This window comes from Ambystoma mexicanum, chromosome 3q (assembly GCF_040938575.1).
Source record: "Ambystoma mexicanum isolate Mex_15411 chromosome 3q, UKY_AmexF1_1, whole genome shotgun sequence".
Taxonomy (NCBI): Eukaryota; Metazoa; Chordata; class Amphibia; order Caudata; family Ambystomatidae; genus Ambystoma; species Ambystoma mexicanum.
In genome coordinates, this window is record NC_090926.1 from 1,095,531,879 (window position 1) to 1,095,559,301 (window position 27,423).

Below are 27,423 nucleotides of genomic sequence, written 5' to 3' on the forward strand. Positions count from 1 at the left end.
ACTAGAGGTATAGGCACCCAACTTTTGTTATAAGCTTGTACTACACAGTTTTGGTAGCGTCTTGAGCAGCCATGCTTATCTCAAGAGGGGAAATGTGAGCTGTAGTGGAGTAACACAAAGATTCACAGTTACAGGCATTCAAATAAACTTACACAAGGTTTCTTGCCTAAACAATTATTAATTTATCAGTCATTTATAAAGCCTTCTTCAGAAAGGAGCAATGCAATGGTTATTCAATACTGTACACTGAGTTTCTGAATCAGACAAGACCCTTTTGGGACGGCCCACAGACAACCTACACCCACAGGGGACTTCATCAACAAGGTTGCTGGGGACATTAATATCTTACTGTTGGCATTCAGAACACTTAAAAAGTCGGTAAAAGGCAAAGGAAAAGGCAAAGGTTATTGAAACACAAGAGACCACAAATATTCCTAAGCAGTCAAGTACTTTTAGAGTTCACTAGAAGAGTTATTTCATTCAATAGGCTAAGCCAAAGTCAATGGGCAAAAGTCTTGGATAGGCTAAAGCACTTCTGGTAAGTAAATGGAAAAGTCTTCGCACTAGTTCTTAGGAGTCTTTGATGAAAAGAATAATCCAATGTTGGGCCACAAGCTGATTAGACTTGTGGAAGTTACAAGCACTTCTACAGTAATGGATAAGTTCTTAGACTTGTTTTACAGTACCTTAGTATAGAAAAAAAGATGCAGCTGATGACTTCTGTTCCTGGGCCTCAGTCGTAGGGACAAGAGGGAGGACGCCGGGGGACTCCTGCACTGGGACTGTCAAACAGGCAACCAGCAAACTTCACTTTCAGTGACTTTCACGTTTCAGCTCCTTGTGGTACAGCAAATGGCAATAAGCGCTGTTCCTGGCTGTCAAGGTGGACTTTCCTTGCATCTGGGGTCTCGCAGTCAGCTGAGGGGGCTCAGGCTTGGTCAGTCCTGCTTCATGGGAGTCCGGAGGATCTTCCAAAAGCTTTAGGCCAGCCTAAAAGTAACGCACACAATCTGGTAACACTGTCCCTGGCTATACGGATTCCTGCAGAAATTCGAGGAAATTCAACCAGCTCCGAGATAGGTTTCCAGGTGGCTTACTCTGGAGTGGATTGGTCCCACCAACTCAAAAGGGAGAATTCCTCCTTGTAGGGGCTTCTCCGTCGATACCAACTTGGCAAGTTGGCACTGCAGCAGGGCTTCACCAGGCAAACCAATGGTCCAGGAGTTGCAGCAGGCGTCCTCTTCAAGCTCTTCTTTGGTTCCTTCGTCCATTGGTAGACTGCCTTCCAAGCCAAAAGACTTGCCTTTTATTCAGTTAGCTCCCATTCATTCCAGCCTAGCTGTCACTCACCCAGCAGGGTGGCTGTCCTTGCCAGACAGTCAGCTAGCCAATCACCAGAGTGCATTTGGGTCTCCTAGGAGACTAAATACAGGGAGTTTTGGGCACCTCACTTCCTGCCTACCCCAGACACTCTGGAGCCAGAGGGTTTCACTCCTGAAGCCCGCCAAAGGCGAAATTAACAAAGAGACCAAACCTGGTTTGGTGGGCAGAGAAGCTCTCTAGAAGGACCTTTCCACAAAGACATGGTGAAAAACAAAGACCAGGGACCATTTTGTCAAAGATGGCTCTGCTCCATTTGGAAAAAGATGGCTCCCGCAGTTAGCGTTACCGGAGCTGCGAACAGCTGTGGTAAATGCCAACTATGGTAGTTCGGAACAAAAACACTGCCACCAGCCTTTCTGTGAGCAAAAGGGTAACAAAAATGTTACATGAGCAGTTAGACACAGGGGATACCAAGTAACACCTCCAGCACTTTCTACTATAGCAGTGTACTTGCTAGATCAGCACAACCTAAGTCAAGTCAATTTCTCTTTACTGTTCTGGAAAACAGTTTATCCCAGAGAAGGTATTTAAACCTTGGGAAATCCGGAAGACTTCCCTGCGTCACTACACTAAGGGTGCTTTTGGACACAATTGTAAAAGATGACGACTATGGAGTTTGTTAGACTCCATAACCAAAAGAAACAGAGGTAAAATTCACATTCAAAATACTTAAGTGGAAAAAAGTGTCTCACTCCCTCTCCAAAATCAAGTCCTCAAAATCAAGCAAAGTTGCTGGGGGTCTCTAAGGTGGAGGGAATTAGCACATTTTTGAGAATTCTCCCTAACAGCCGCCGCATTGTTTGGGTGTTGCTAAGCAAACACCCCCATCTGTACTACGAGCCCTGTAATAGGCCGCCGACGCCCATTTGCCTAAAGCTGAGCGACCGAAAGGCGCCAGCCGGATCCCCACACAAGAAGGCCCACATAAAAAGGCTGATTGCCGGTCTGTGCCTGTCCGGGCTGTCGGCATGTCACGGTGCTGATTCACACATCCAACATATCCGGGAGTACCCTGTACTGGCCGCTCCAAATGCTCCACGCCCTTTGTATGGTTTCATACACAAGGCTCACACACTCCCCATGCGCAGCACCTCCCAGCGGGCCACTAACACTTTCCGCAGCACATTCTGCCACTGCGAGGCCTCTCTTTACCCATTAGTGCTGCCATGTCATGTCACACATGCTCATTATCTGATGCTTTCCTCATAATGCTCAAGAAATCCTTTCGAGCCTCACATACAACAACCACCGTCCTGCTCTTGCCGAAACTAATAACTTTGACACCCGGCCTCGTTCATATGACTTTTGATATAGTATACTGCCCTGTGCCTACCTGGCTGTTGGACCTTCAACATCGCCAAATGTATTTTGTATGTTACTTTGCCAGATGTCTGACCCCCTAATAGTTCCACCTTGTCAATTATATCTTGCATGTTTTATGCTTGCCTGCCGTCTGACCTCTAATAGCGTCACTTTGCCAATGGTACCGTACCGTGTAGGCCCATTGGCTGCCCGATGTCTGACCGCTAATAGCGCCTTTCTAACAATCACACTTTTTATGCCCTGTGCCTGCCATTTAGCCTATTGCACTACTGTGCCACCAAGTGATTGATCCTGTAATGCTCCACCCACTGTAGCTTACATTGATGTCTTTGATAATGTGCGTCATCTCCACTACCTTGAGTATTATACTCAAACTTAGCCCATCTGCCATTCTCCTGCCAGGTGACTCAGTTAACCAACCCAAGTCCCTACTCTCGATCTCTAAAACACTTAACCCCCCCAGAAGACTTGACAGTATGCCCATTTCTGTAAACATTGCAACGGACTAAGCCCATCATGTTTTTACCACCTTTAATCCTCCCGGACAGAATCAAACCTACCACCGGTGAAACCACTGTCCCTTAGAGGCACCCCACTTCCAAGAGCTCCCATCACCCCTAATAATTTTAACAACCCTCTTGCTAACCAATTACGTGTCACGCCTAGTATACCAAACCATACCCAATCGCCCCACAATCACCGTCAGACCAACTCCTAACTGTCCATGTCCTACAGCAGTCAGGAACCATAGACTTGGCACTAGACTAGGCAAGTCATACTTGCCCTGCCCTCTATTAAAAGCCTAGCGCAAGGGAAAAATAAAACCTTAACTAAAACCCACAAAGTCCGCACAGAAGCCAAACCCAATAATGCCACACCGGGCATCGACGTCCAAAAGCAACAGTCCCAACTCCATCAAGGGTGCACTGATCAATGTTCGATCCCTGGTTGTTCATGCAGTAGAAATTGTCGATCTAATGTTTGAGAATAAAATTATACTTCCTAGCTATAATGGAGACTTGGCTACATGCAGCTGCAGGCCCCTCACTCCTTATTGCCACCCCAGACAACTATAAAGTCCTTAGATCTGATAGAGAATCCTCCAGCGATGGTAGAATAGCCTTTATTGCCAAATCTACCCTGGATCTCAGAATAGTCTCCCACTCTCCTACCAAATCATGTGAACTAATGACAGTTAAACGTCCACTCTCCAAGTCGCGCACCATAACGATGCACCCAAGTTACAGACCAACTGGACCAACTGGCACCTTCGAAGAAGATATTTCTTTCCTCGAACACTAAACCATCCTCACAAATCCTAATACTAGGCAACTTCAACCTCTGTATCAATGACCAACCCGCCATGACCGTAGCAAACTCTCTGGCTGGGCTTGGCCTCACTCAAAGAGCTCTGCAATCCATGCATGAAAAAGGAAGAACCCTCAATTGGGTTGCTGACTTGAATTGTCAAACCACCATAACATCCATTGTACCATACCCCTGGACCAACCACTCCCTACTATCTAACATCCAGGACTGCATTTATCCAGATAAACAGAACCTCATTGCCTCACCCATTCCGACCAGAAACGAAAGGAATGACAGTGGACAACCTCAAGCCCTTTCTCCAACCCCTACTCAATCCTCCACTGGTCTCTTCCGATCTGGCAGAACTAGTGGAACTCTATACTATTACATCAGCCTTACACATAATTTCACTCCTTAAACACTTGGTTCACACCCAAACTCAAAGCCCTTCGAAATGAAAAGCGGATATGGGAATCTACCTCAAAAAACAACCCCACTTCAGCCAACAAAGACAGCCTCCTCAAAATCACGTCGAACTACAAAAAAGAAATTCTCTCAGCCAAACGTAACACATACAACACTAGGATTGACAAAGCCAGCTCGAGTACCAGAAAACTCTTTTCCATATTAAGAGAGCTGGCATCTCCCATCCACCCCCCCCCCCCAACAGATAACTGCATCAAGGACAAAAAAAATAAAAAAAAATAAATAAATCGCCCTTCTACAAAACAATTGCCAAAAAAGGCATCCTCCCAACTCAAGCAAAACTCCCAAAGACGGATCCTAACCCCCCCCTCCTCTTACCCCAAAACAACCTCTACGATTCTAATTCACTTAAGTAACCACCCCTGAAGTGGAAAACAGTCTCACTTAAACCCTCGAATTGCCAAGGAGATTCTTGTCCAGCTTCAATTAGTAAAGAAGCTGCTAGTGAACTTGCCCCTTTTATCACCACGCTTATAAACGCATCCTTCTGCACTTGCGCCGTCTCCACTAACCTGAAAAACTCTTGGTTACTCCCGCTCCTAAAGAAACCCTCATTAGACCAGAGTAACCCTACTAACTTCAGACCTATCACCGCTGTCCCCTTCATTTAAAGATAATTGATAAAGCAGTCTATCTCCAAATTCAATCATACCTAGAGACCAATAACTTATTAGGGCGCTGACAATCTGGCTTTAGATCCCCAACACGGTACAAAAACAGCTCTGATTGACCTGAAGATACAGATTGACAATCAGCCACTTTTGACCTGGTTGACCATAAGGTGCTCTGCAAACATCTATCATCAGCTGCCCACTTCTCAACGGAAGCAACAGAATGGATCCAATCTTTCTTAAAAAGAGCAATGAGAGTTCTCTTCCTCAGCATCCGCTGATCCTATCCCCATATCCTGTGGAGTCCCGCAAGGATAATGTGTTTCACCTACTATGTATAATGTGTTCACAAAACCTTTGACGACTGACCATCTGGGTGTCACCTACACGAACTATGCAGATGACACCCAGATCCTTATACCACTCACAGGAGACTATGAGAAGGATCCATCATTGGTCAACAAAATCTATCATTCAGGCATGGATAGCCACTGTATGCTTGAATGATGAGACTGAGTGGCTACTCTTAGCCACCCCCCTCCAACCAGAAAAAAACTGGGCACTCAATATCTCATTATTGATGGCAAGGACATTAAGGTGGCCAGAGGTAAAAATCTTGGGATTGTATTTAGGCTCCTCCCTGAACTTCTGCAAACAAGTTAGTACTACGCCGCCAGCAACAGCGTACACCTGTAAACTGATCCATGCCTGCAAACCCTTTCTATCCAAGGCAGTTGCATTACACTGGCGAGAGCTCTTATCTTGCTTAAAATTGACTACACACTGTACCTTGGAGCTAACAAATATACTGTTAATAAACTCCAGATTTTCCAGAACAACGCACTCAGAACTGCCCTAGGAATCTCCAGAAGACAACACATCCAAGTGTCCAGACATGACAATAACTGGTTATCCATTAAGGACAGAATAAAATTCAAAACCGCTTCCCTGACTTACAAATGCCTCAACAATTTAGCGACCCCCCCCCCCAAATACCTGACTGAAAGATTCTTAAAAGTACAGTTATCGACGACACACAAGGTCCACCAACTCCGGCTGCCTAAGAGTTCACAGGTTCAAATTGAAAAAAGCAGGTGGCAGCAGCTTTCCCATCTTGGCGGCCCAGCTCTGGAATTCGCTTCCCACCGCCTTAAGTGCTGACCAATCCTTCTACAACTTCAGAAAAAACACCAAAATCTGGCTCACCAAAGACATCCCACCTTATTAGTTGCCCTTTACCAAGACCACACTAACAAAGTCATCTGTACATATGCATATTAACCCTGTACACAACACCTGTGCCATTGCTGTACATATGTTTATTCCATTCATTCTGTATTGCAACTAGTTACCCTTTGTATTCATTCTGTAACCTTATTGTAGTAAACTTGCTACCCTTTGAATTGTAACTAAGAAAATGCATATCTTGTAATGCGCCCAGATACCTCAGGGTGAGGAGCGCTCTAGAAATAATAAACCATATAGTGAGGAGTAGGAAATAAAATGCAGAGGTGGGTCCTCGGGAGTCATATTTTCCTTCCAGAATTCCCTCTGAAAGAGAATTTCTCTGTTACATAGAGGTCTCCTAGTTGCACCATACTGCCTAACCAGTTTAATGAAAAAAGTGCCCTGGCACAACCTGGCAGCAAAACATTCCAACAGGCTGTAAGCCTAGCAAACACAATATTGTTTCTTCTGTAGTCACAGATATGGTAACAGCAGGAGTCCAACGGTTTCTACCAGCTGCACCTCCAAAAGGTGGAAGATTCAGTCGCCAATCCGAGCTAGGCCCAGACCTTCATTGTTCCATTCAGTGGCAAGTTAGAAGACCGTGTTCCAGGACCTTAAGCATTGGTCAAATCTCCCATATACAGTAGCTGTGCATGGGAGAAAATGAAATGTGTGTGCATTTGGTCAATAGCCCAACCAAGTCAAACATTGATTGCAAGTGTAACACCACTGATAATTAAATGTGCTCTGCCAGTACGATATTCCCTTCACCAAGTATACGGGTTGCTGTGGATCCTTCCCCCTCACCCCCCCCTTGTATCCCTACTGTGATATGACATGCATTACTTACCGTAAAAGCATTTTTGATAGTTGTATCTGCTTAGATTCACATGCTGTGCATTGTATGACATCCAGTGGTAACCGCGTAGTATTGTATCTTGTCTTTCGAGAATCGAAAGGGGATGTCGACATGGGCGTGCCTGCAACAATAACCCTACGTGACATGTAGTGTACTCAAGATCCCTCACGCGCCAAGGTCCTTCGATTGTATTTTTTCTGCCAAGAGGGAGCCTTATGACTATTGCGAGTGAGTACAGAAGAGAGAGAGTAAGTAGTAAGACGTCTATGTTCCTTACATCCGAGCGCATGTGAATCTAAGCAGATACAACCATCGGAAATGCTTTTACGGTAAGTAATGCATGTCTTCTGATGTTTGTCAATCTGCTTAGAATCACATGCTGTGCATAGACTAGCAAGCAGTACCCGGAGTTGGAGGTGGGTTGTGAGAAGGAACAGTAGTGAAAAGATGTCTTAGTACTGCCTGTCCCACCTGAGAATCAGACCTAGAATGAGTGTCTAGGCAATAGTGTTTTGTAAAGGTGTGTACAGAACTTCAGGTTGCTGCTTTGCAAACAGATTCAAGGGGAACATTTGCAATGAATGCTATGGACGCTCGAGTGGAATGTGCTCTAGGCTTGAAGGGCAGTCCTCTTTGCAAGATGGCAGCAGAGTGTAATGCAATTGACAATCCATATAGAAACAGTGGATTTGGAGACTGCATCTCCTTTTCCTGTGGCCACTGACATGAAAAACTGATTAGCCTTCCTTGGTGGACGAGTTCTTTCCATATACAACATGACCGCTCTGCGTACATCCAGTGTGTGTAGGGTTTTTTTCTCCCAGGCTTGAGGGATTTTGAAAGAACATTGGTAGCTCTATTGACTGGTTCACATGGAACTTGGAAATTAAAATGTAGGCACAAATCTAGGGTGAGTGCGCAAAAAACCACCTCGTCTTTGTGAACTGTTACAAAGGGATCTACAATAGAGAGTGCCTGCAGTTCACTTACCCTCCTAATGGAGGTGATTGCTGTTAAAAAAAAGCAGTCTCGAGGGCGAGGTTCTTAAGACTTGCTTTGTGCATGGGCTCGAATGGAGCGCCCATAAGCTTAGTTAATACCACATTTATGTCCCATCCGTGAGCCGGGTTTGAAATGGGAGGGTGAATTTTTTACCCCTTCCATGAAAGCCTTAAATCACTGGTATCTTCCACCATGACACTTTCTGTTGTGATGTATATGGTGAACGTGCCGCTAGGTGCACCTTTGAGTTGAAGACTAGGCCGGAGTCAGTGAGTTATCTATATGTGAGTGGGAGAGCAGTCGATAGGGTTGATGCTCTTTGAGTTACACCATATGACAAATCATTTCCATTTACTAGAATAGCAATATCTAGTGTTAGGTTTCCTTGCCTCCCTGAGGATGTCCATACATCTTTGAGGGAACGGCAGGTGTCCGAATTCTAGAACCTCAGGAGCCAGGCCGTTAAGTTTAATGTCTGCGGGCATGGGTGAAGGGTCTCCCCTTTGTCTCGAGACATGTTGTGCGGGTAAGGCAGTTTAACTGGAGGAGATGAGGAAATCTCCATCAGATAAGCAAACCAGGGTTGGCGGGCCTACCAATATCATTGTGACTGGTTCCTGGTGCATTTTGTGCACAATCTTGTTGAGAAGTAGAGTAAGGGTGAAGGGAGATTGAGGGGGGTGGAAAGCGTAGACAAATTTCCCTGAACATGTTATCCAGAGTCCGTTCCCCTTGGATCGGTGCTGGGGGTACCTAGAGCCGTAATCTTGGCATTGGGCGTTTTCCGGGGTCGCAAACAGATCTCTGGAAAAGCCCACTCTGCGAAAACATTGGCGACGATGTCTGTAATCGCCATTCGTATTCCCTGGGTAACGGAAAGTCTCTGCCGAGTAAGTTGTGTTTCAAACGATTTCAGTGCTTTGAAACCTGCCAGCAGTTCCACAGGTTTATGTGGTTGGAGGCTATGGCTGGCGACCACACTCCGCTTGCTGTCTGCTGGAGCAGGTGGGCTCCCCACCCTGTAAGGGAGGCATCCGTAGTGGCTTCCACTGCGGGGGTGGTGAAGGATTTCCCCTTCAAGAGGTTTTCCCTTGACCACCACTGCAGCGTGAGAACTAGGGCCGGCGAAACCACTACTAAATCAACCCACTGTCCGTTGGCCTGACACCACTGGTTGCCTAGCCACTCTTGCATTGGGAGCAGGCGCGCGTGAGGCACTAAGTAGATACAGGACGCCATCATTCCCAGCAGACGCATAGCCTTGCATACCGTTACTTCTCGACTGGCTACATAGTGAGGGATTTGAAACTGCACGTTTTGAACCCTCTCATAGGAGGGGAAGACAAGGCCGTCCTTTGTACGAATTAGAGCCCCTAGGAATTGTTTGACTTGACTGCGGCATAAGCTGGATTTCTTCTCTGTATGGAGAAACGCAGGCTGAATAAAAGATCGATCGTCTTTTGGGTATTTGAAAGACATGTTTCGTAGGAGTTCCCCATTATGAGCCAGTCGTCGAGGTAAGGATAAACTGGAATAGATTGCCTGCACAGGTGTGCTGCCGCTACTGCTAGTAACTTCGTAAATACCCTTGGCGCAGATGCTATGCCGAAGGGTAGTACCTTGAACTGATAATGTTTGTTTTCTATCATAAACTGGAGATACTCTGTGCGCTGGCAATATCGAAATATGAAAGTATGCATCTTTCATATCCAGAGTTGCCATGTAATCTCCCTGTGTGAGCAGAGGAATTACTTCCTGCAGGGTGACCAATGCAAAATTTCTGTGGGCGCAGATCTACAACAGGACGCATGGTTAGATCCTTTTTGGGTACAAGGAAGTACACTGAATAAATACCCTTCTTTACCTGTGATAGAGGTACGATCTCTATGGCTCCTTTTTGTTCCAGTATATCGACTTCTTCAAGAAGTATACAAAGATGTTCTAGCGTTGATGTGGAGGTCTGTACTTTGGGGATTGGTTGAACTCTACACAATACCCATGGGCTATAGGTTTTAGTACCCACTGGTCCACGATTATTCCCTCCCATGCTTTCAGGAATGAGGTCAGCCAGCCCCCAACCGGAGAGGCATGAGAGGGGACATGAATCTTCAAGTCATTTGGAGCCTGAGGCAGGAGAACATCTGGGGGTCAGGTTCCTGCCTTTTCCCTTACCACGCCGCTGTCCCATTTGGGGGCACGGGGTATTGTAAGTATTTGTTCCCTGTAGAGAGTTCCAGTTGTTTCCTGAAGGGTATTGTTGGCCAGTGGAGCGTTGGCCACAAAAAAAACCTGTTTCCAAATCCTCACCTTGGGGGGGGGGGGGGGGGGGGGGGAGGTCTGAATAATTTGGTCCAAACTCTTTAGGGTTTCATGTTTTTTTTCGCGGTCTCTAACGCCTCATCGACCGCCTTCCCAAACAAGTTGGATTCCTACACTGGTTTGTTTATAAGAGAGGCTTGTGTTTCAGGTTTAAACCCTGAATTATGAAGCCACACGTGTCTTGAGGAGAATGCCTCGAGCGAGGGTTCGGCTAGCTGCCTCAGCAGAATCCAGTGTTCTTTAAAATACTTTGGTTCACTTGCCTACCTTCAGAGACTGTGGAAAGTAGACGGGACCGTAGAGGTTTTGGAGCCTCTTGTAGGCCTTCTTGAATTAAAGCCCATTGCGCATCTGCGTAACGAGCCAATAGAGTAGTGTTATTGGCGACACGCGTGGAGTACGCTGCCGCTGTGGTAACCCTCTTACCCAGGGCATAAAGTATTTTCCCTTCTTTGTCATGGGGCGCCTCACCTGTTGATAAAGGGACCCCTGTGGTAGTGACTACCTAAGAATCCGGGATGGAATGACCTAATATATAGAGGGTCTGATGAGGGGCGGAAAAGTTTTTCAATTCTTGGGTTTACACTCCTTGCAAGAGCCGTTGTAGATGAAGATGGAGCAAGGAGTTTTTTTAATTGAATTGAGTAGGGGGATGGCTTGGCTGGTTGGCGGCTTCTCTGAGTATATCTTCAACGAAGTCTGCTTCAGGTGCCGTCTCTTCAGTGGCAATTTTAAAGTGATCAGCTGCTTTACGTAGCATTACATTAAATGTTAATGGATCATCAATAGGAGAAGGATTTCGGGGTATTCTGAGGAGAGTCCAAGGCCAGAATATCTGGGTCTAGGTTTTGTGGCTCTAGGGACTGCCAAGGTTGAAGGTCACCCACATCTGGGTCCTCCCCCAGCCTTCAATAGGATCATCCTCAATGGGCTCCTCTCCAATGGGCTCATGTTCCTCCTCGTTCTAAAAAGGAGTCTCCTGTACCTTAACTGGTAGAATATTTTCTTCAGTAAGGTTATAGTTATAAGTGTCCTCTTCTAAAGAGGGGTCAAAAAGCCTTGGAAATGTAGATCTAGGGTTAGCAGGGCTTTCATCCCTTGGCCTGCGAGGTGTATGTTGTTCTTCCTGTGAAACAAACTTGTCCAGCCTCTCCATGCAGTCCTCAAACTTTTCCCTAGTCCAGACTGACGATCTAGAACGGTCTAGGGGTGGAAAGGTGTCTCTCTCAGAGTCTTATGTCGAAAAAGGGTCCTCGGCACACTCTTCCGTTGAAAGAGCTCTGTGCCTTAACGTCGAAGAAAGTCCTTCCTCTCCCTCAGAGAAATCCTCTGGCGGGGCCGACGAAGGTGGGGTATCCCTGTACCCTTCCCTCAACTTCTGAACACTATCCTTAGATCTCGGCGGATCGTTGGGTCTTTCGGAGACCGAGTGTCCCTAGTCTGCCAGTTATGGGAATCGGCAGCCACAATCCTTGCCAGGCTGACCTCGACGTCCTCACCCGTCGGGAGGCGTGTAGATACATCTGGCGGTTGTAAGGGAGTCTGTTTCGGCAGAATCGAGGCTTTTCCTTTATCGGCCAACTTTGACGGCAGTGCCGTAACTTTCGGCAGTGGTAAGGTCTTCTCTTTATGCTAGTCATCGCCGTACGCCTTCCCATGATGCGCGTCGACGGAACTGTGTGTCTACAGGGAGGGCTGCCAAACTCATCGTTTGGCGGGGTATCACCGGAAGTACCGGCGCACCTGTTGGCGCCGCAGTCTTTTTCGACGTAGTCGAAATAAGGCTAGGGGTTGTTGTGCTTAGTGTCATGCACGTGTGTCTTTGTTCCGTCGAAAGGTCAACAACCTCTGGTTCAGAAGCCTGATAGTCACTCTCGCCGTCGTCACATTTGGTGGTAGCGGCAGTGGGAGAAGTCCCGGCCTTGGACATACCGTAGGCTGCCCACCGTTTTACTCTACGCTCCTTCAAAGTCTTGGGGTGGAGGAGCTTACAGGCCGCACACCCTTCCTTTTTATGATCGAGCAGCAAGCACCAGTTACACCGTCTGCTTTTCCTTTCACAGGAATTTGCCCTTACAAATAGGGCAAAATCTAAATGGAGTCCTCTCCATGGGTGAGGTTATACAGAGTGACTAAGACCAACTGGGAAAGAGGGAAGAAAGGCATTTTCAGTTTAAAAAAGAAATGTCCACCCGAACCCCACTCTCCCTACTGTATAGGAGGGGCGATGGCCCAGCCAAGTGGTCGGCAACGCCAACAGCATCACCTCTTCCATCGAATCTCACAGGTCTTCGGCAGAAACTGGAACAGCTGTCGATTCAATCGACAGAAGGGGTGATCCTGAATATTTTTATAGAATAATTCGACCAAAGGTCGTTGGACAATAGGAATGTTCTTTACGAACTCCGCATAAGGGCGACCAGTTATCCTGGCTGAAAAAAAAAGAATCTGAGGGACCTCGACGCGTGAGGGTTCTTGGGTACACTACATGTCACATAGGGTTAGTGTTACAGGCACGCCCATGTCAACGTTCCCTTTTGATTCTCGAGAGACAAGATGCAAAACTCCGCGGTTACCACTGGATGTCGGGCTATGCATTGCATGTTATTCTAACCATTTTGACAAACATCAGAAAATCCATTATATAAACAAAGGTTGAGAAGGGCAGTGGTGAAACAAAACACAAAGGCATAGCAATTTAAAATCTACAGACCAGAAAGCCAATATAAACAAGCGCACGTTCAGGCACATTTTGTCACCTGCCACACAATCTGCGCAGCTAGCGATTCCTAGCCGAAAAGGAGACCAATAGAATAAAATAACGGGAGACCAGCAGTTTTCAGTTTGGAGAGAGTGAAATGTAAACAAGCACATTTCATGAAGTCACAAAGTGATAAGAACAAATATGTAGTTCATATGTTTGGTTTTAATGAAACAACGTACTCTTAGGGTACGTTGTCCCAGACCTTGCATTATATCAAGTTTCATATGTAGCTGCCAGTCCAGTCCACGAGATCTAATAACTCAGTTCTATAATTTGTTCACTGCGGAAGCATCACATGCGATTCACAAAAAGTATTTCTACATTCGTTTTCTGGGGTCCAATTTATCACTGTATTGACAGTTTTTCCTTTCCAATTTTGTTCTTGTGATCAAGCTTTAGTTCCTGCCGGCCAAAATGTCACAAGGCTAAATGGAAAGGGCACATGGGAAATCATAAAAGTGGCAAAAACTGTAATAAACAGTTGTGGTCCTACTACGCCTTGTGGCATTCGCCTGTGCAAGTGCATTGGGGAAATGTTCAGGGGAAGGGCTGGGAGGGAAGTGCTAAGGGGGAGCCACGGAGGACAACCTCGGGCTAAGTGCTAGTACAGGCAACTCAACAGTGGTTTGTGGAGCCACCAAGCAGAGGCCCACAGTGCAGTAGGGGTGTCACGGTATTAGTTTTATGAGGGTACAATAACCTACTTGCTAAATGACGGTATATCATGGTTATCGCGGTATAGCAGGTGGAGTGATCTTAAATATTTTCTAAAAGGTCAAATTGTCAGATTATTCATCACAAACAAAACCAGGCACTCAGGGCAGAATTGGGCTTTTCAACATACTTTCCACTGAAATGCCACCCCTTGCTTCCACCAAACGCAAACACGTGTGGAGAAGAGGAGGGGGGGGGCCTGCTGCGACTGGCAAAGCAAACTGAATAGCTTTTCTTAAGTGGTCATTTAGGATTTTAGCTCCCCCACTGGCTACTGGTGAAGATGAATATGTTGCCATCTTGATAACCTACATGCCACAGATCAATGGAGTCTGATGGTAGTATATGCTTGTGCGCATGCACACGCACTCTCTTTATGTTACAGCCTTTAGTTTACTTCCGGACCAAAAGGTGTTCAGTAATCACGGACATGTTACCCTTTGGTATGGCAGCAGGGAATACCCACAGAGATGAGTAAATTTCGCAGTGCGACTTATTATATGTAAATTCAATGATAGAACCAGGGAAATCCCCCATTGTCATATGTTTAGAAAACATTATCCATTATAAATATATAAACCCCAAAGCCGCCAACCCAAAGTCCCGGGAGGATAGCTCAGCGGCAACGTGTGCGCCTTGGAAGCAAAACGACACTAGCAGCAACACAGGTTCGATCCCCGGGTCCGTGCTTAGAAACCTCAGGGCGTTTAACTGTGTTATAAATAGGCAACTAAGAAAAACAATTATACAACTAAATAAACAAAAACAATTTCTTTAACAGCGCCGCGATGACTGCGGACTGTGTGAGCGCTTTAAAAAGAATGTAAATAAAAAAAAGCAAACCCTTTTCCTCCTTGGCACTGTATTTATTCTTCCTATTGATAACATATTGATTTTGTGTCAGGAAGTGCGGTTTATGGAATGGCATTAAAAATTGCTCAAACTGAAACTACTTGGCAGATGGCACATCCAACAGTGCAAGGCCAAGATTGCGCAGCACTTGCTTACTGCAGCCTTTCCAAATCAGATTGAAAAGCACACTTAACGGTATGAACGGTATACCGGTATAAACAATGTGACGGTTATTGTTCAATTCATTGGTTCACAGTATCTTTAACGGTATACCCTAATACCGTTACATCCCTACAGTGCAGTGGGGTGCGAGGTGCTGGTATTGACTCTAAGGGCCTGGGTTTTCGGGGGAGATTCATGAGGATCAGTCCACCGGTCTCAGTTCTCAGAAGAGCAGAATTTTAAGCAGTTTCCAGAACTTAAGGAGGTCTGGCTCAAGTCTGAGAGGGGCAGGGAGCCACCAGTCGAGGAGAGACCTGGGAGGGAAAGTTGGAGATAGCATGGTCCCAGGCCCCAGAAGGCCTTGAGGATGAAGAGGGTCTTGAATTTGATAGTGGGAGCCAGTGGAGAGATTTTAGTGCTGAGAGATATGGTCCCTGGACTTGAGGCCAAGGGTAACACTTGAAGACTTATTCTGGATTAGCTGGAGGGGGCAGAGGGAGATTGAGAAAGAGGCTGTTGCAGTAGTCCAGCCGGGAGAGGACCAGAGCTCTGGAGACCTTTAGCTTCTGGGGGAAGGTGAGAAAAGGAATAATGCCTCTGCAGAGGTGGAGCTGGAAGTGGGACTTCTTGCTAAGGTCCATGATGTGATGAGGGGTGAAGGAGAGAGAGCGGAGTTGAAGATGACCCCAAGTTGGTGGGGGTAGAAGGCCCCAAAGAGGTTGGCCAGAGGGTAGGGGACACAGGTGTCCCTGATGAGGAGGATCTCCATTTTACTGGCATTGAGACTGATTCACTGCACACCATGCCTGAATGGCAGACAGGCTGGGATGAGAGGAGGAAGAGGGGAAATGTGAGTTCCAGTTTTGGATCTGGAAAATCTCTCCCCCACACAATCTTTCCCACCACCTCACTTAATCTCGCTCGACACTACCCTCCCCCTCGCCACCCCCATTTCTTAGCTATCATAATTGGAGGGTCTTTTCTTCACATATTGATCTTTGTGGATGGAATACAACAAAATATTTTCACAGTTCGTTCCTAATAGTTCAAATGTGCCGTTTGAAAATTCATTGTAAATTGAAAGTGGTATGCTCCAATGATGGTGAAGACTGAGTTGCAGTTACTTACAGAATGTTCTTCTGAGTAGACTGATGTAAATATTGTAATACATCTATAGCTTTCATAGTACCATTAAAGAAAATCTGGGGCAAACGTTTTGTATTCATTTTGTATTCGAGTCAGCAGCATGTTATTTAAACCAGACAGGTTTTCTTTTTTAAGCACCCTCTGCATGCTATAAACTGACATCTAACAGCACAGTTAATCAGATGACAAATTCTCCTTGCATTTCTGCTGTTAACTTTTTTCAGTGGTTATAAAATCAGTGGACCACTTTTGAGATGGTCAAGCAAATTGCCAGAAACTACAAGCTAAAGAAAACATAAAATAGCAGTAACAATATACCCAATTTGCAAACCGAACCAGCAAATTCACACCAAAAAACCAAAACAGTGCTGAATCATCCATTCACAGAAATGATTTAGGTGAAGATTAATATAGTACATTTATTGTCACTAGACTTGAGTTGCTTCACTAGAGCAGTGCAAACTTAATTTGCGGAAGAAACAATGAAATGGTAATCATAATCAAGGAATATTCATGTTATTACAGCTTTTACCGATTTCATGGAAAATGATTTAGTACCAGTAAATGGTCACTACATGAGAAGCAGGGCATACAAGTCATTCAAATAGAGTATACACTACAGCGATCAAATTCAGGCCATAAAGAATCCAAATGGGCAAAGCCATATTTTCTATATTTGCTAAACTAAATAAAACACAAGCGGCTTATCCTTTCATTTTGCTCCTCAGGTTCTAATCAACAGCAAGTTAATAATTTAGGTAAGCGCAATAAAAATGTAAACCGTAAAACATTTAGAGAAGCAAAACTGATTTTCTAGGTGGTATAAGGGTTGATGGCAAACTCTTGCAAGGACAAGACATGTCTTACTTACATTTTGTATTATGTAATAAACTATGGTTGATATTATATATCATTGGTATGTATGTCTACATTAAAAATTAAAATGTTGAATATGACCATCAGTGTATTCACTTCTGATAACCCGCCAAAACAGTTAAAATGAACAGTTTAACAAAATAAACATGTAAAATTACTATATCAAACGCATCAGCGAAGCATTTAATTCTACCTAAGCATACGACTAAATCATCTTAAACCCTTCTTACTGGAATTTGGTGTAGATGGGGAGCTTCCTAGCTTTCCCTGGGTTACTGCATTTGTTGCGTCTACTGCAGTTTTTGCTGCATAGATGTTAGCTTCTTCTTGGAATTTGCCCATATTTTTCTTATACCGGATTCTCTTGTTGCCAAACCAGTTAGACACCTGCAAAAGTAATGCCCTAACTGTTTAATATTAAACAAACTAAAAATTATGAAAAATGTGTTAAAACATACAATGAGGGTCTGCAGAAAAATATTTCCTAAGTTTAGTTTATTATTTAATCCTAGCCTCCAAGGTTGAATTTATCACTTTATGTAGGTCCACTTAGACTTTCCCCAAAAATGTGCTTACCAACTAACATTATGTAGGTAAACATGCCCACATTGGAGTAGAGGGATGCTAATAAAATACTGAACCCCAATTCAGCCTCCCCATTCCTGGATGATTTACTTAATCATTCTTAAACTCAAACCATTAATTCCTACAAGAATACAAGATACTCTCATATCCCTCTAGAACCGCATCAAAGATACTTCCTGTCAACCAAAAGTCAAAAGATTTGGACATTTTAGAAAAAAAGATTAGGTTGCTTATCTCATGAACATGCAGTGCCACAGTATTACTTGGAAGGTAGTTGTCATTAAAGGACTCATTCTTACCCCTCGCTCATTCACAGCAGCCTGGTAAAAATGTGTGGCTTTTAAGGTCAAATGTGAGAATGCCAAAGCCGAAGTGACCCCCACCTTCTGCCCGCACCCTCCCGAAGACAGCAGTTCTCACCTGTTCACTATAAGCAACCTGCAAACACAGATTTCAACTGTTTAGGCCAAGTACACTGGTAGCAAAATATATGTAAGCCACAATGAAAGGGAAAGTGCGGAGGAGACTGAGCTATGATAAGGAACAAGTTACTTGCCTGTAACTGTTCAGCATGGGTCTGGCATTGTTTCACATGCTCCTGAATATTCCCTGTAGTCAGGCTGGGAATTCTTGGTAAAAGAAAAAAAACAGTTTCCAGTTTCGTTTCTAAACTTTCTCCTATAAGCGAATCACTGATCACTGGGTCATACTGCCCCCAGCCAATGACTGCCTTCTGGCAGCCATCTTCAGATTTGGTAGCCATCTTCAGATTTGGTAGCCCAAAGTGGCAGTAGGACCAAGAGAAGATCCGCAGAGGGCCAGGAGGGAGAGTTCGGAAGTGAATCCATGCTCGAGAATGATAAAGTTACTCACCGTAGTGACTACCTTACTCCTAGTCCATAGGCCCCTTTCCTCCATACTTATGGCCCATTCCACCGTCCTGTGGGATGGGACCGGAGCACTTTGTAAAAAGCATCACATTTTTCAAAAATGTGTCCTTACTCTCTTTTTACGCAGGGTACTGCATGTGGCAGTAACCCCGCACTCCTTAACTGCACCCAGCGCATCGTCCATCAGTCCTTTTCTATTGCAGGTCTATGACCTTTAACTATTAACAGGAAACTTTTTAGAGGGGATGGCGGGCGGGCATATGGAGGAAAGGGGACTATGGACTAGGAGTAAGGTAGTCACTACGGTGAGTAACTTTATTATACTCCTACGTCCCGTCCCCTTTACTCCATACTTATGGGAAATTCCCAAGCACTCCTCACAGGAATTACAGGGGGATGGAAACTCCGTACTGAAACAGGTTCCTAAGTACAGCTCGACAGAAATGAGCATCAGCGCTGGAGCTCAGGTCCAGACAGTAATGCTTACAAAAAGCCGATGGGGAGGTCCACGTAGCCGCTTTCGCGATGGTCCCCAGGGAACATTTTTGGAAGGCAACGGCAGCCGCCTTGCCCTGCACAAGATGGGCATGAAGTCCCTTTGGCGCCCGAAGACCCTGAACGGTATACACCTCAGAAATAAAGGCCGTGATCCACTGGGAGATGGTCGTTTGAGGCCGGCTTTCCTTGCAGATTTCCGAAGGTCACAAAAAGCTGCAAAGAGTTCCTAAACTCAGATGTTATGTCCAGCTAGAACTTAAGGGCTCTTCCAATGTCCAGACAGTGCAGAACCCTTTCAGGCTCTGAGGCCGGGTCTGGTAAGAACACAGGCAATGAAATTGACTGATTCAAATGAAAATCAGAGACCACCTTCGGAAGAAAGGCGAGATTTGTTTGCAGGACTCCCTTATCCTTATGAAAAGTAAGGAATGGATGCTCCACCAACAAGGCCTGAAGCTCACTTACATGCCTTGCCGAAGTCACAGCAACTAAAAAGGACACTTTCCACGAAAGGTATTTAAAATCAACAGTAGCCATGGGCTCAAGGCCGTAAGGACCACATTCAAATCCCACCTTGGATGCATGTTGTGAACAGGAGGATAAAGATGCATCAGGCCCACAAAGCGTCTTTTAATGACTGGATTAGACGGCGAAAAGGAGCACTGGTCAGTGGACAAATAAGCGCCAACAGCCGATAAATATGTCCTGCAGGACAAGACGTGGATGCCAGACTCTGCCAGATGTGAAACAAAAGACAGGACCATGTCGATAGTAGCCTCCCTGGGGTTCAGCTGCCTAGCCAAACACCAGTGACAGAAACATAGCCATTTACTTCTATACTGAGATCTTTTATAAGGTATTCCTGGCCGCTCGAATAATGTGCATGTTCTCCGCAGACAAATAGAAGCGCTCTAAAGATCTGAACTCAGGCACCAAGCAGCCAAGCTAAACGATTGTGGGGAGGGGTGCCACAGCTGTTGATCGCTCTGGTGAAGCAGGTCGGGGACCAGCGGAAGCTTGAGTGGCTGGCACACTGATAGATGCGGAAGCTCCGAAAACCAAAACCTGGCCGGCCACCAAGGGGCTATGAACAGCAGAGAGCAATTCACTGTGTTGCTTAGCTTGCAAAGCGCCCGATGGATCAGAGGAAGAGGCGGAAAAGCGTTCATATCGTGCCATGGAATTTCGAGAGCGTCCCACAGTGATGAGGCTCTGAGCCCGTTCCTGGAGGCATACTGGGGAAGCTTCCCGTTTGTAGATGTCACAAAGAGGTCCCACTCGTAGCTGACAATTGCTCGTCAGCTGAAGGCATCTGCAGTGACATAGGGACATTCAGCTGGCGCGGTATGTGTACTGCTACAAGCCAGATACCATGCTGAATGGCCCATTCCCAGATCTGAATGGCACGATCCACAAAAGGAGGAGACCTGGTACCCCCCTGCTCGTTAATATAGAACATGGACACTGCATTGTCCGTGCAGACATGGATCACCTGGTTGACAATGCCTGTTTTTACCGCTTTCAGCGCCAGGAATATCGCCAGAAGCTCCAGATAATTTAAATGAAGCGGTCTGTCCTGTGGCGACCAAAGATCTGAAAACTGAAGATGATCCAGCATCGCACCCCAACGGAGAAGGGAGGAATCCATCGTGACAGTCAATAGTGGGCAAGGGTCCTGGAAGGGAGCGCCCACCAAAGGATTGCTGAGGGACTACCACTACAAGAGGTCCGCCCTCATGAAAGGTGGAACCAGTATTTTGGAATCTGGATCCACTGCTTGAAGCCATGAGCTCTGAAGAGCCATCTGCGTCTGCCTCATCTTGAGAGGGGCAAGAGGAAGAGCCAGCACACACAAAGCCAAGAGGCCCAGAAGCATAAACACCCAACACGTGGCAAACAGATCCACCATTCTGTCCCCAGTCAGGTAATCAATCGATCGTGTTTTCTAACGAAAACCCAGGAAAATCAAGTCCTAAGAGACCGTCATGGAAGATTTTTGCCAGTTCACCAACAGCCCAAGGTGGAACAGGAGCTGGATGAGAGACTGAAGGTTGCTTGAGGCTTTCAGTGGACAAGGACTGCACAGCAGTCAATCGTCCAAATACGGATACACCTGGTTACCCTGTAGCCGAAGATAAGCTGTGATGACCGGCATCTTTGGAAAGACAGTGCTGAGACCAAACAGGAGCACATGAAACTGGAAATGCTTCTCCCCCATGGAAAACCATAGGTATTTCCGGTGCGGGCTCCGAATGAGGAAATGCATACCACCATCCCGAATGTCCACCACGCTGAGTCAGTTGCCCTTCTGTAGACAGGACTTTGTCCCGTGGTGATCTTGAATTTCTTTTGGGGAAGAGAAAGGTTGAACTGGGAAAGGTCTAGGATGGTGCGCAGGCCAGCCTGGTTGGGATTGGGCACCGTGAGCCGACAGGAGTAGAAGCCCTCTCCTCGCTCCCCTAGGGGAACGGATTCCACCGCCTTGAGATCCAGAAGCTTCTGGACTTTGGCTCTGAGGGAGGGCGTCCCCGACTGGTGGAAGGGAGGATTGATGGGTGGGGTAGGGGAAAAGGGCAAGCGGATATCCCGCCCGAGCTACTGACAAGACCCACCGGTCCAAGGTGATGGTCTGCCACACCTCCCAGTGAGCCGCAATGCGCCCTCCCACCGAGGTCTCGTGCGAGCACTGAAAACCCTCATTTAGCAGACTTCTCAGAGGCGAGACCCCCAGATCTTGAGGAGGAGGCAGAGGACCGAGAGAAAAACCGGCCTCGCTGCTGACGCCAACAGGAGTTTTGACTCTGTCTTTCGATCTAGAAACCCAGGAAATCCAGAGGAAGACCGAGGCTGCAAAGGCGTTCTCTGAGCCCTAAAAGGTGGTTTTACCAGAACGGACAAAGACTTTGCCGTCTGAGTGCTGTCCTCAGTATTAGTCAGCTCTACATCTGTTGACGAATGGAACAATTCTTTACCATCAAAAGGCTGGTCCAGAACTTTATCCTGAATCGCCTTGGAAATCTTTGTGGCATGAAGCCAAGCCTGACGAGAGGTGTCCATGCCAAGCATGAAGCCCCAAGCTGAGGCGTCGACATGATGGGCCGCAGCCTCAAGCATATCCTGCACTAGGACTCTTGCATCCGACAAGCCAGCCTTAAAATCGTCCAGCTTGTCCGCAGGAATGAACTCCTCAAATTCCGACAGACCTTTCCACGTGCTTATATTTGCCCCCGCTAAAATGAGCTCTGCGTTAACCTGGCACAACTGCAGGGCCGAATTAGTAAAGATCTTCCTGCCCAAAGAGTCAAGCAGCTTGTCCTCTTTGGCCAGAACCTGAGCGGATGCTGTAGCCGGTCTGGATTGTAGTGTGGCGGCCACCACCACTGTAGAGGAAGGAAGCGGGCAAGACGCCAATCCTACCTCCTCCGAGGTATGAAGCCTATAATGAGCATCAATATTTTTGTTAACGTGCAGTCCAGAGTGTGGCTTATCCCAGACCTTGTGGAACTCAGCCAAAACAAGCTGGTGCGCTCCTCAGGACACAAGGTGAACGGCCCCGAAAGCACCCCTTCTTGCGGAGGGGGTGCCTCAGGTACTGGAACATCCAGAAGAGTCATGTCAGGTACACGGTCATGGAACACCCTAACAGAGTGGGGCTGGTCATCTCCATTCTGACCCCCTTGTGTGTGATCCAACGCGTCCGGATCGACCTGCGTCATGTCTGGCTCCGCTGAAGACTTGTCTATTGCAGACAAGAGCGGCATAAGGGCTGGAGGTGGGATAGCTGCCGGAACAACCGGTGCTGCGACGGGAATAATCGGTACAGAATTCGGCCGTGGAGGGCAGATTTCCTTAAAAAGACCTCTGAAATATTCCTTCATGTGGTCCGAGTGCATTCGCTTCAGAAATTTTCCAAAGAAGGCATCCTCTGCCGAAGGCTCAGACACTGTGGCAGGCGGAGCCACTCAAAGGGAATAGCTCCAGGGCCGCAAGGGAGAGGGCTGCCAAGAGGAGCCCTCACCAGCTGGGTTGACATAGATCAATGGCGCAGACGCCGCAGGGAGTGAGTAATGGCATCCGAGCATTCCAGTCATAAACTGGACGAAACGGTGCACAAGGAAAACGCGATTCACCCGAAAAGAATTCTCCAAGCACCCAACACCACTGGTGTAGGTGTAAGGGAAGAGTCCAAAATGGCCATCGCAGTTCGCACGGGAACGGGCGCCATTTTGTAAACGCCTGAAGAGAACTGCGTCACATGTGTGAGACAGACAGGGGTCTCCACAGACAGGTCATGGGTCTTGACTTTTGTCTTGGCACAAGGAACCTCGGCAGAACCAGTACTGTGCGGCCTAGGATGTTTGAGACATACGAATAGCCAAATTAAGAGAAACCTCAGCCACGCCGGTAACAGAGGAATTCGTGTCAGCGACCTCACTGTGCCCCATCAACAGAACCAGTATTCCCACTAGAGCAGGACCGATGAGGAACCCACCTCACCAACAAGACCTTAACAGGCCTCTAAATCCTGTCGGTCACCTTAGCCTCTGATAGAGTAACCTCGGACCAGAGTCCAGAGACCGCTCCCTCACGAGGGGCCTCAAACCTTGGTTTGATACAGAAAACCTCAATAGAGGCCTCAGGGCACGCCCCAGTGTGTGTATGGGAAGCTCCAGACAAGGAGATCTCGAAGCAAGCTCCGCTACCCACCACTTCAGTTAAACTGAGCCGTTGAATAGCTACCACAGGAGGGGCCTCGTATTGTAATCTGTTGTGAGCAGGCACCTCAAGGGAAACCCCAGTAACAGCTTTTAAAGCCCCTTCCGGACCGGGAAGGAGTCCCCCCCTAAAAAACTAAAGAACTTACCTGCCGTCTCTTCTCGTCGCCGAAACTCTGAAAAATGTGGGAGGAACGCAATGAAACACCTCCCACCGCTCCCGGACCGAAAGGGAATTGCAGTAGAAGCACGAGTCCCACCGGTGGTCCGGACCCAAACACTCTAAACAAAGAGGATGGGGATCGGCCCTAGCGAAGCGTCGTTCACAGGAAGAATAAGGAAAATCTAACCAAAACGGCATAGACTGACTACCACGCGACCGCTAAGCCGGAGCAGGAGAGAAGAACAAGTTCCTCTTACCTGGTAACGTTCTTTCGATGGAATGGTCCGACGACGTATTCCATATTTATGACAGTAATCACCACAGCTGTGCTGCTTCGGAAAATCTTTTGGCGTCTGCGTCCTGCGTCGATTACGTCGATACGCCGCCCTCGAGGACCTCCGACAGCCGATATCACTGGATGTAATAAGTAGGACGCACAACGCCCGTAGCCTCAGTTGTAGTTTTTTCCCAGAATGTGTGGCACGCGTCTTCTGCCAGTCTGACCACACAAAGCCTTGCGGAAACGTAAGCTGCAATCGCATAAGAAATTCTGTAGCGGGGAAGGCAGGGAGAGAGCGATATGGAATACATCGCCGGACCATCCCATCAAAAGAACGTTACCAGGTAAGAGAGTAACTTGTTCTTAGAGGGGATTGGGTCCTCCAACGTATTCCATATCTATGACAGACTCTCAAAGCAGTACCAATGCAAGGAGGTGGGAAAAGAATTTAGAAAACAGAAATTTAGAATGCCCAATCAAATTGCAGAGTAAAGGACCGCCTTGCCAAAGGCCAGATCCTGCCCCTGGATGGAATCGAAGGAGTAGTGATGTACAAAAGTGTGTACCGAAGCACAGGTGGCTGCTTCACAGATGTTACGAATAGGAACACCCCTCTGTAGGGCAGTAGAGGCAGCCATACCCCTGGTAGAATGGGCCTGTAAGCCGACCGGTGGGTCCTTACCCGCCAAGAGATAACACTCACATAGCCAAAATAATCCAGCGAGACAAAGTCCGTTTCGTCACAGCTTGTCCCAAACGCTTTCCAGTGTAACCAATGAAGAGTTGATTGTCCGCTCTGACCCGGGACATGCGTGAAATATAAAAGCTTAACGCTCTCCTAGGATCAAGCCTATGGAGCCTCTCCTCTTCCTTACCAGGATGTGGAGGATAAAACGCCGGAAGAACAACCTTCTTGCCTAAATGAAATTCCGACACCACCTTCGGAAGAAAGGAAGGACGAACTCCAAGGACAACCCTGTCCTTATGAAACACAGTGAAGGGTTGCTTAACTGAAAGTGCCTGTAACTCACTCACTCTGCGAGCGGAAGTGACCGCAACCAAAAATGCAGTTTTAAGAGTTAACAATCTCAAAGGGCATGAATGCAAAGGCTCAAACGGAGCACCCATCAGAAACTTCATAACAAGGTTCAAATCCCAACCAGGCACCTGGAAAGGTGACGGAGGGAACACATTAGTGAGCCCTTTCAGAAACTGAGAAATTAAGAAATTTGAAAATGGGAACACTCTTCAGACGAGCACTTAAATATGGACAGCGCTGCCAGGTAACCTTTAACAGTACCCACTTGCAAGCCCCTGTGGGCCAAAGAAAGCAAAAAAAAGACAGAACCATGGGAATGTCACATGCAAAAGGATTCACATTCTTAACCCTGCACAAGTCGCAGAAGTTACGGCAACGGTACAGGGACTTTGTTGCTGGCCGTCTGGCCGAGAGCAACACCTCCATCACGTCTTCAGGGAGGTCCCAATCCTTATACCTCAACCTTTCAGAAAGCAAGTGTGAAGATTGAGGGATCCGACCTCTGGTTGGAGAACCTGACCCCCTCCCGTGAGAGCAGATCGTCTCGGTAGGGAAGACGACGTGGAGGGCTGATGGACAAGTCGAGAAGGTCCAGGTACCACGTCCTCCGGGCCCACCCCGGAGCAATAAGGATCATCCGGGAACCGCACCTCCGTAAACTCTGCAGTACTTGCTGGATGACGGGGACTGGAGGAAACGCGTACAGCAGTGGGAATGACTACTCCACCACTAACGCATCTCCTAAGGCTCCTTTGAGGAAATTACTGCGAGCAGAACCTTTCACACTTCCGGTTGACACTGGAGGCGAAGAGAACCACTTGAGGGATGCCCCAAAGGGCGAAGATCTCCAGGAGAATCTCCTGAGCCAACTCCCACCGTGAGAGATTGCGCTCTGCCTGCTCAGGGTGTCCGCCATCTTGTTTTCGTCTCTGGCCAGATGAACTGCTGAGATCGAAACTTCCTACTGGATTGCCCAGAACCAGAGCTGCATCACATCCCTGCACAGAGGAAGTGACCCTGCACCCCCCCCCCCCCTTTTTGTTGAGGTAGTGCATGTCCACCGTGTTGTCCGTCAGGATCAGGACATTCTTCCCTCGCACAGTTGGCAGAAAAGCCTTCAGGGCTAGCCTGACGGCCCTCAGCTCCAACAGATTGATATGGAGTCTGGACTCCGACGGAGACCAACAACCGCTGACTCAACTCGTTGGCATGAGCTCTCCATCCCGTGAGGTATGCGTCCGTCACGATCGTCACCTCCAGCCAGGGTAGCCAAAACGGAGCCCCCTTCATCAGATTGTCTTAGACGGCCCACCACAGAAGGTCCTGGGCGACCGAGGACGGCACCTGAACAGGGTCCGACATCCTGCCAGAGGACTGCGACCACTGGAGCTTGAGTGCCCATTGCAAAGATCTCATCCGCAACCTGGCCTCTGGCACCAGAAGAATGCAGGATGCCATGAGGCCGAGCAATCTCAAGAACTCGAACGCTGGGAGACTCTGGGCAAGCTGAAACTTGTGCACCATTTGCTGAATGTGTGGAGCCCTCACCTGGGCAGGAAAACACTGCCCCACGGACGTGTCGAGCACTGCTCCGATGTACTGGAGCCTCTGAGTTGGAGTCAAATGGGACTTCAAGTTGAGGGATAAGCCCAGCTTGTGGAGGGAGTGGCAGGTGACTGACAGAAGATCCAGGACTTGCTCGGGAGAGCGCGCCCTGATCAACCAATCGTCCAGGTAGGGGTAGACTTGAATCCCCTTTCCTGAGGTGCGCTGCCACCACTACCATGAGCTTGGTGAAGACCCTCAGGCGGATGTCAATCTGAACGACAGGACCCAAAAATGAAAGTGCGAGTCGCCAACCGCGAACCTCAGGTACTTCTTGTGCTTTGGATGTATCGGCACATGAAAATAAGCGTCCTTGAGGTCGAGAGACACCAACCAGTCCTGAAGTTGAAGGGCCTGGAGGACTTGAGAGAGGAACCATCTTGAACTTGTCCTTCCTGAGGAGTTTGTTCAAACCACGCAAGTCCATGATGGGTCTCAATCCCCCGTCTTTCTTGGAAATCAAAAAATAAGGGGAATACCATCCCTTGTTCCTCTCCGCTACAGGCACCAGTTCTATGGCGCCTTTCTCCAGCAGGGATTGAATTTCCAGCGCAAGGAGCGGATCCGGACTCTTCAAAGAGATTCCCCGGTGGATTGTCTCGAGGCCTCTGCC

At 47.4% G+C, this 27,423-nt stretch overlaps 1 protein-coding gene across 1 annotated transcript in view; it reads right to left on the minus strand.

Annotated features, from left to right (window-relative positions):
- The window catches only part of LOC138447638 (pre-B-cell leukemia transcription factor 1-like), a 345,584-nt gene that overhangs the window by 149,044 nt on the left and 169,117 nt on the right, over positions 1-27,423 (minus strand). The window contains exon 6 of the mRNA XM_069603845.1: positions 17,266-17,422. Within this exon, the coding sequence (XP_069459946.1) occupies positions 17,266-17,422 (157 nt within the window). The remainder of the gene's footprint in view (positions 1-17,265; positions 17,423-27,423) is intronic.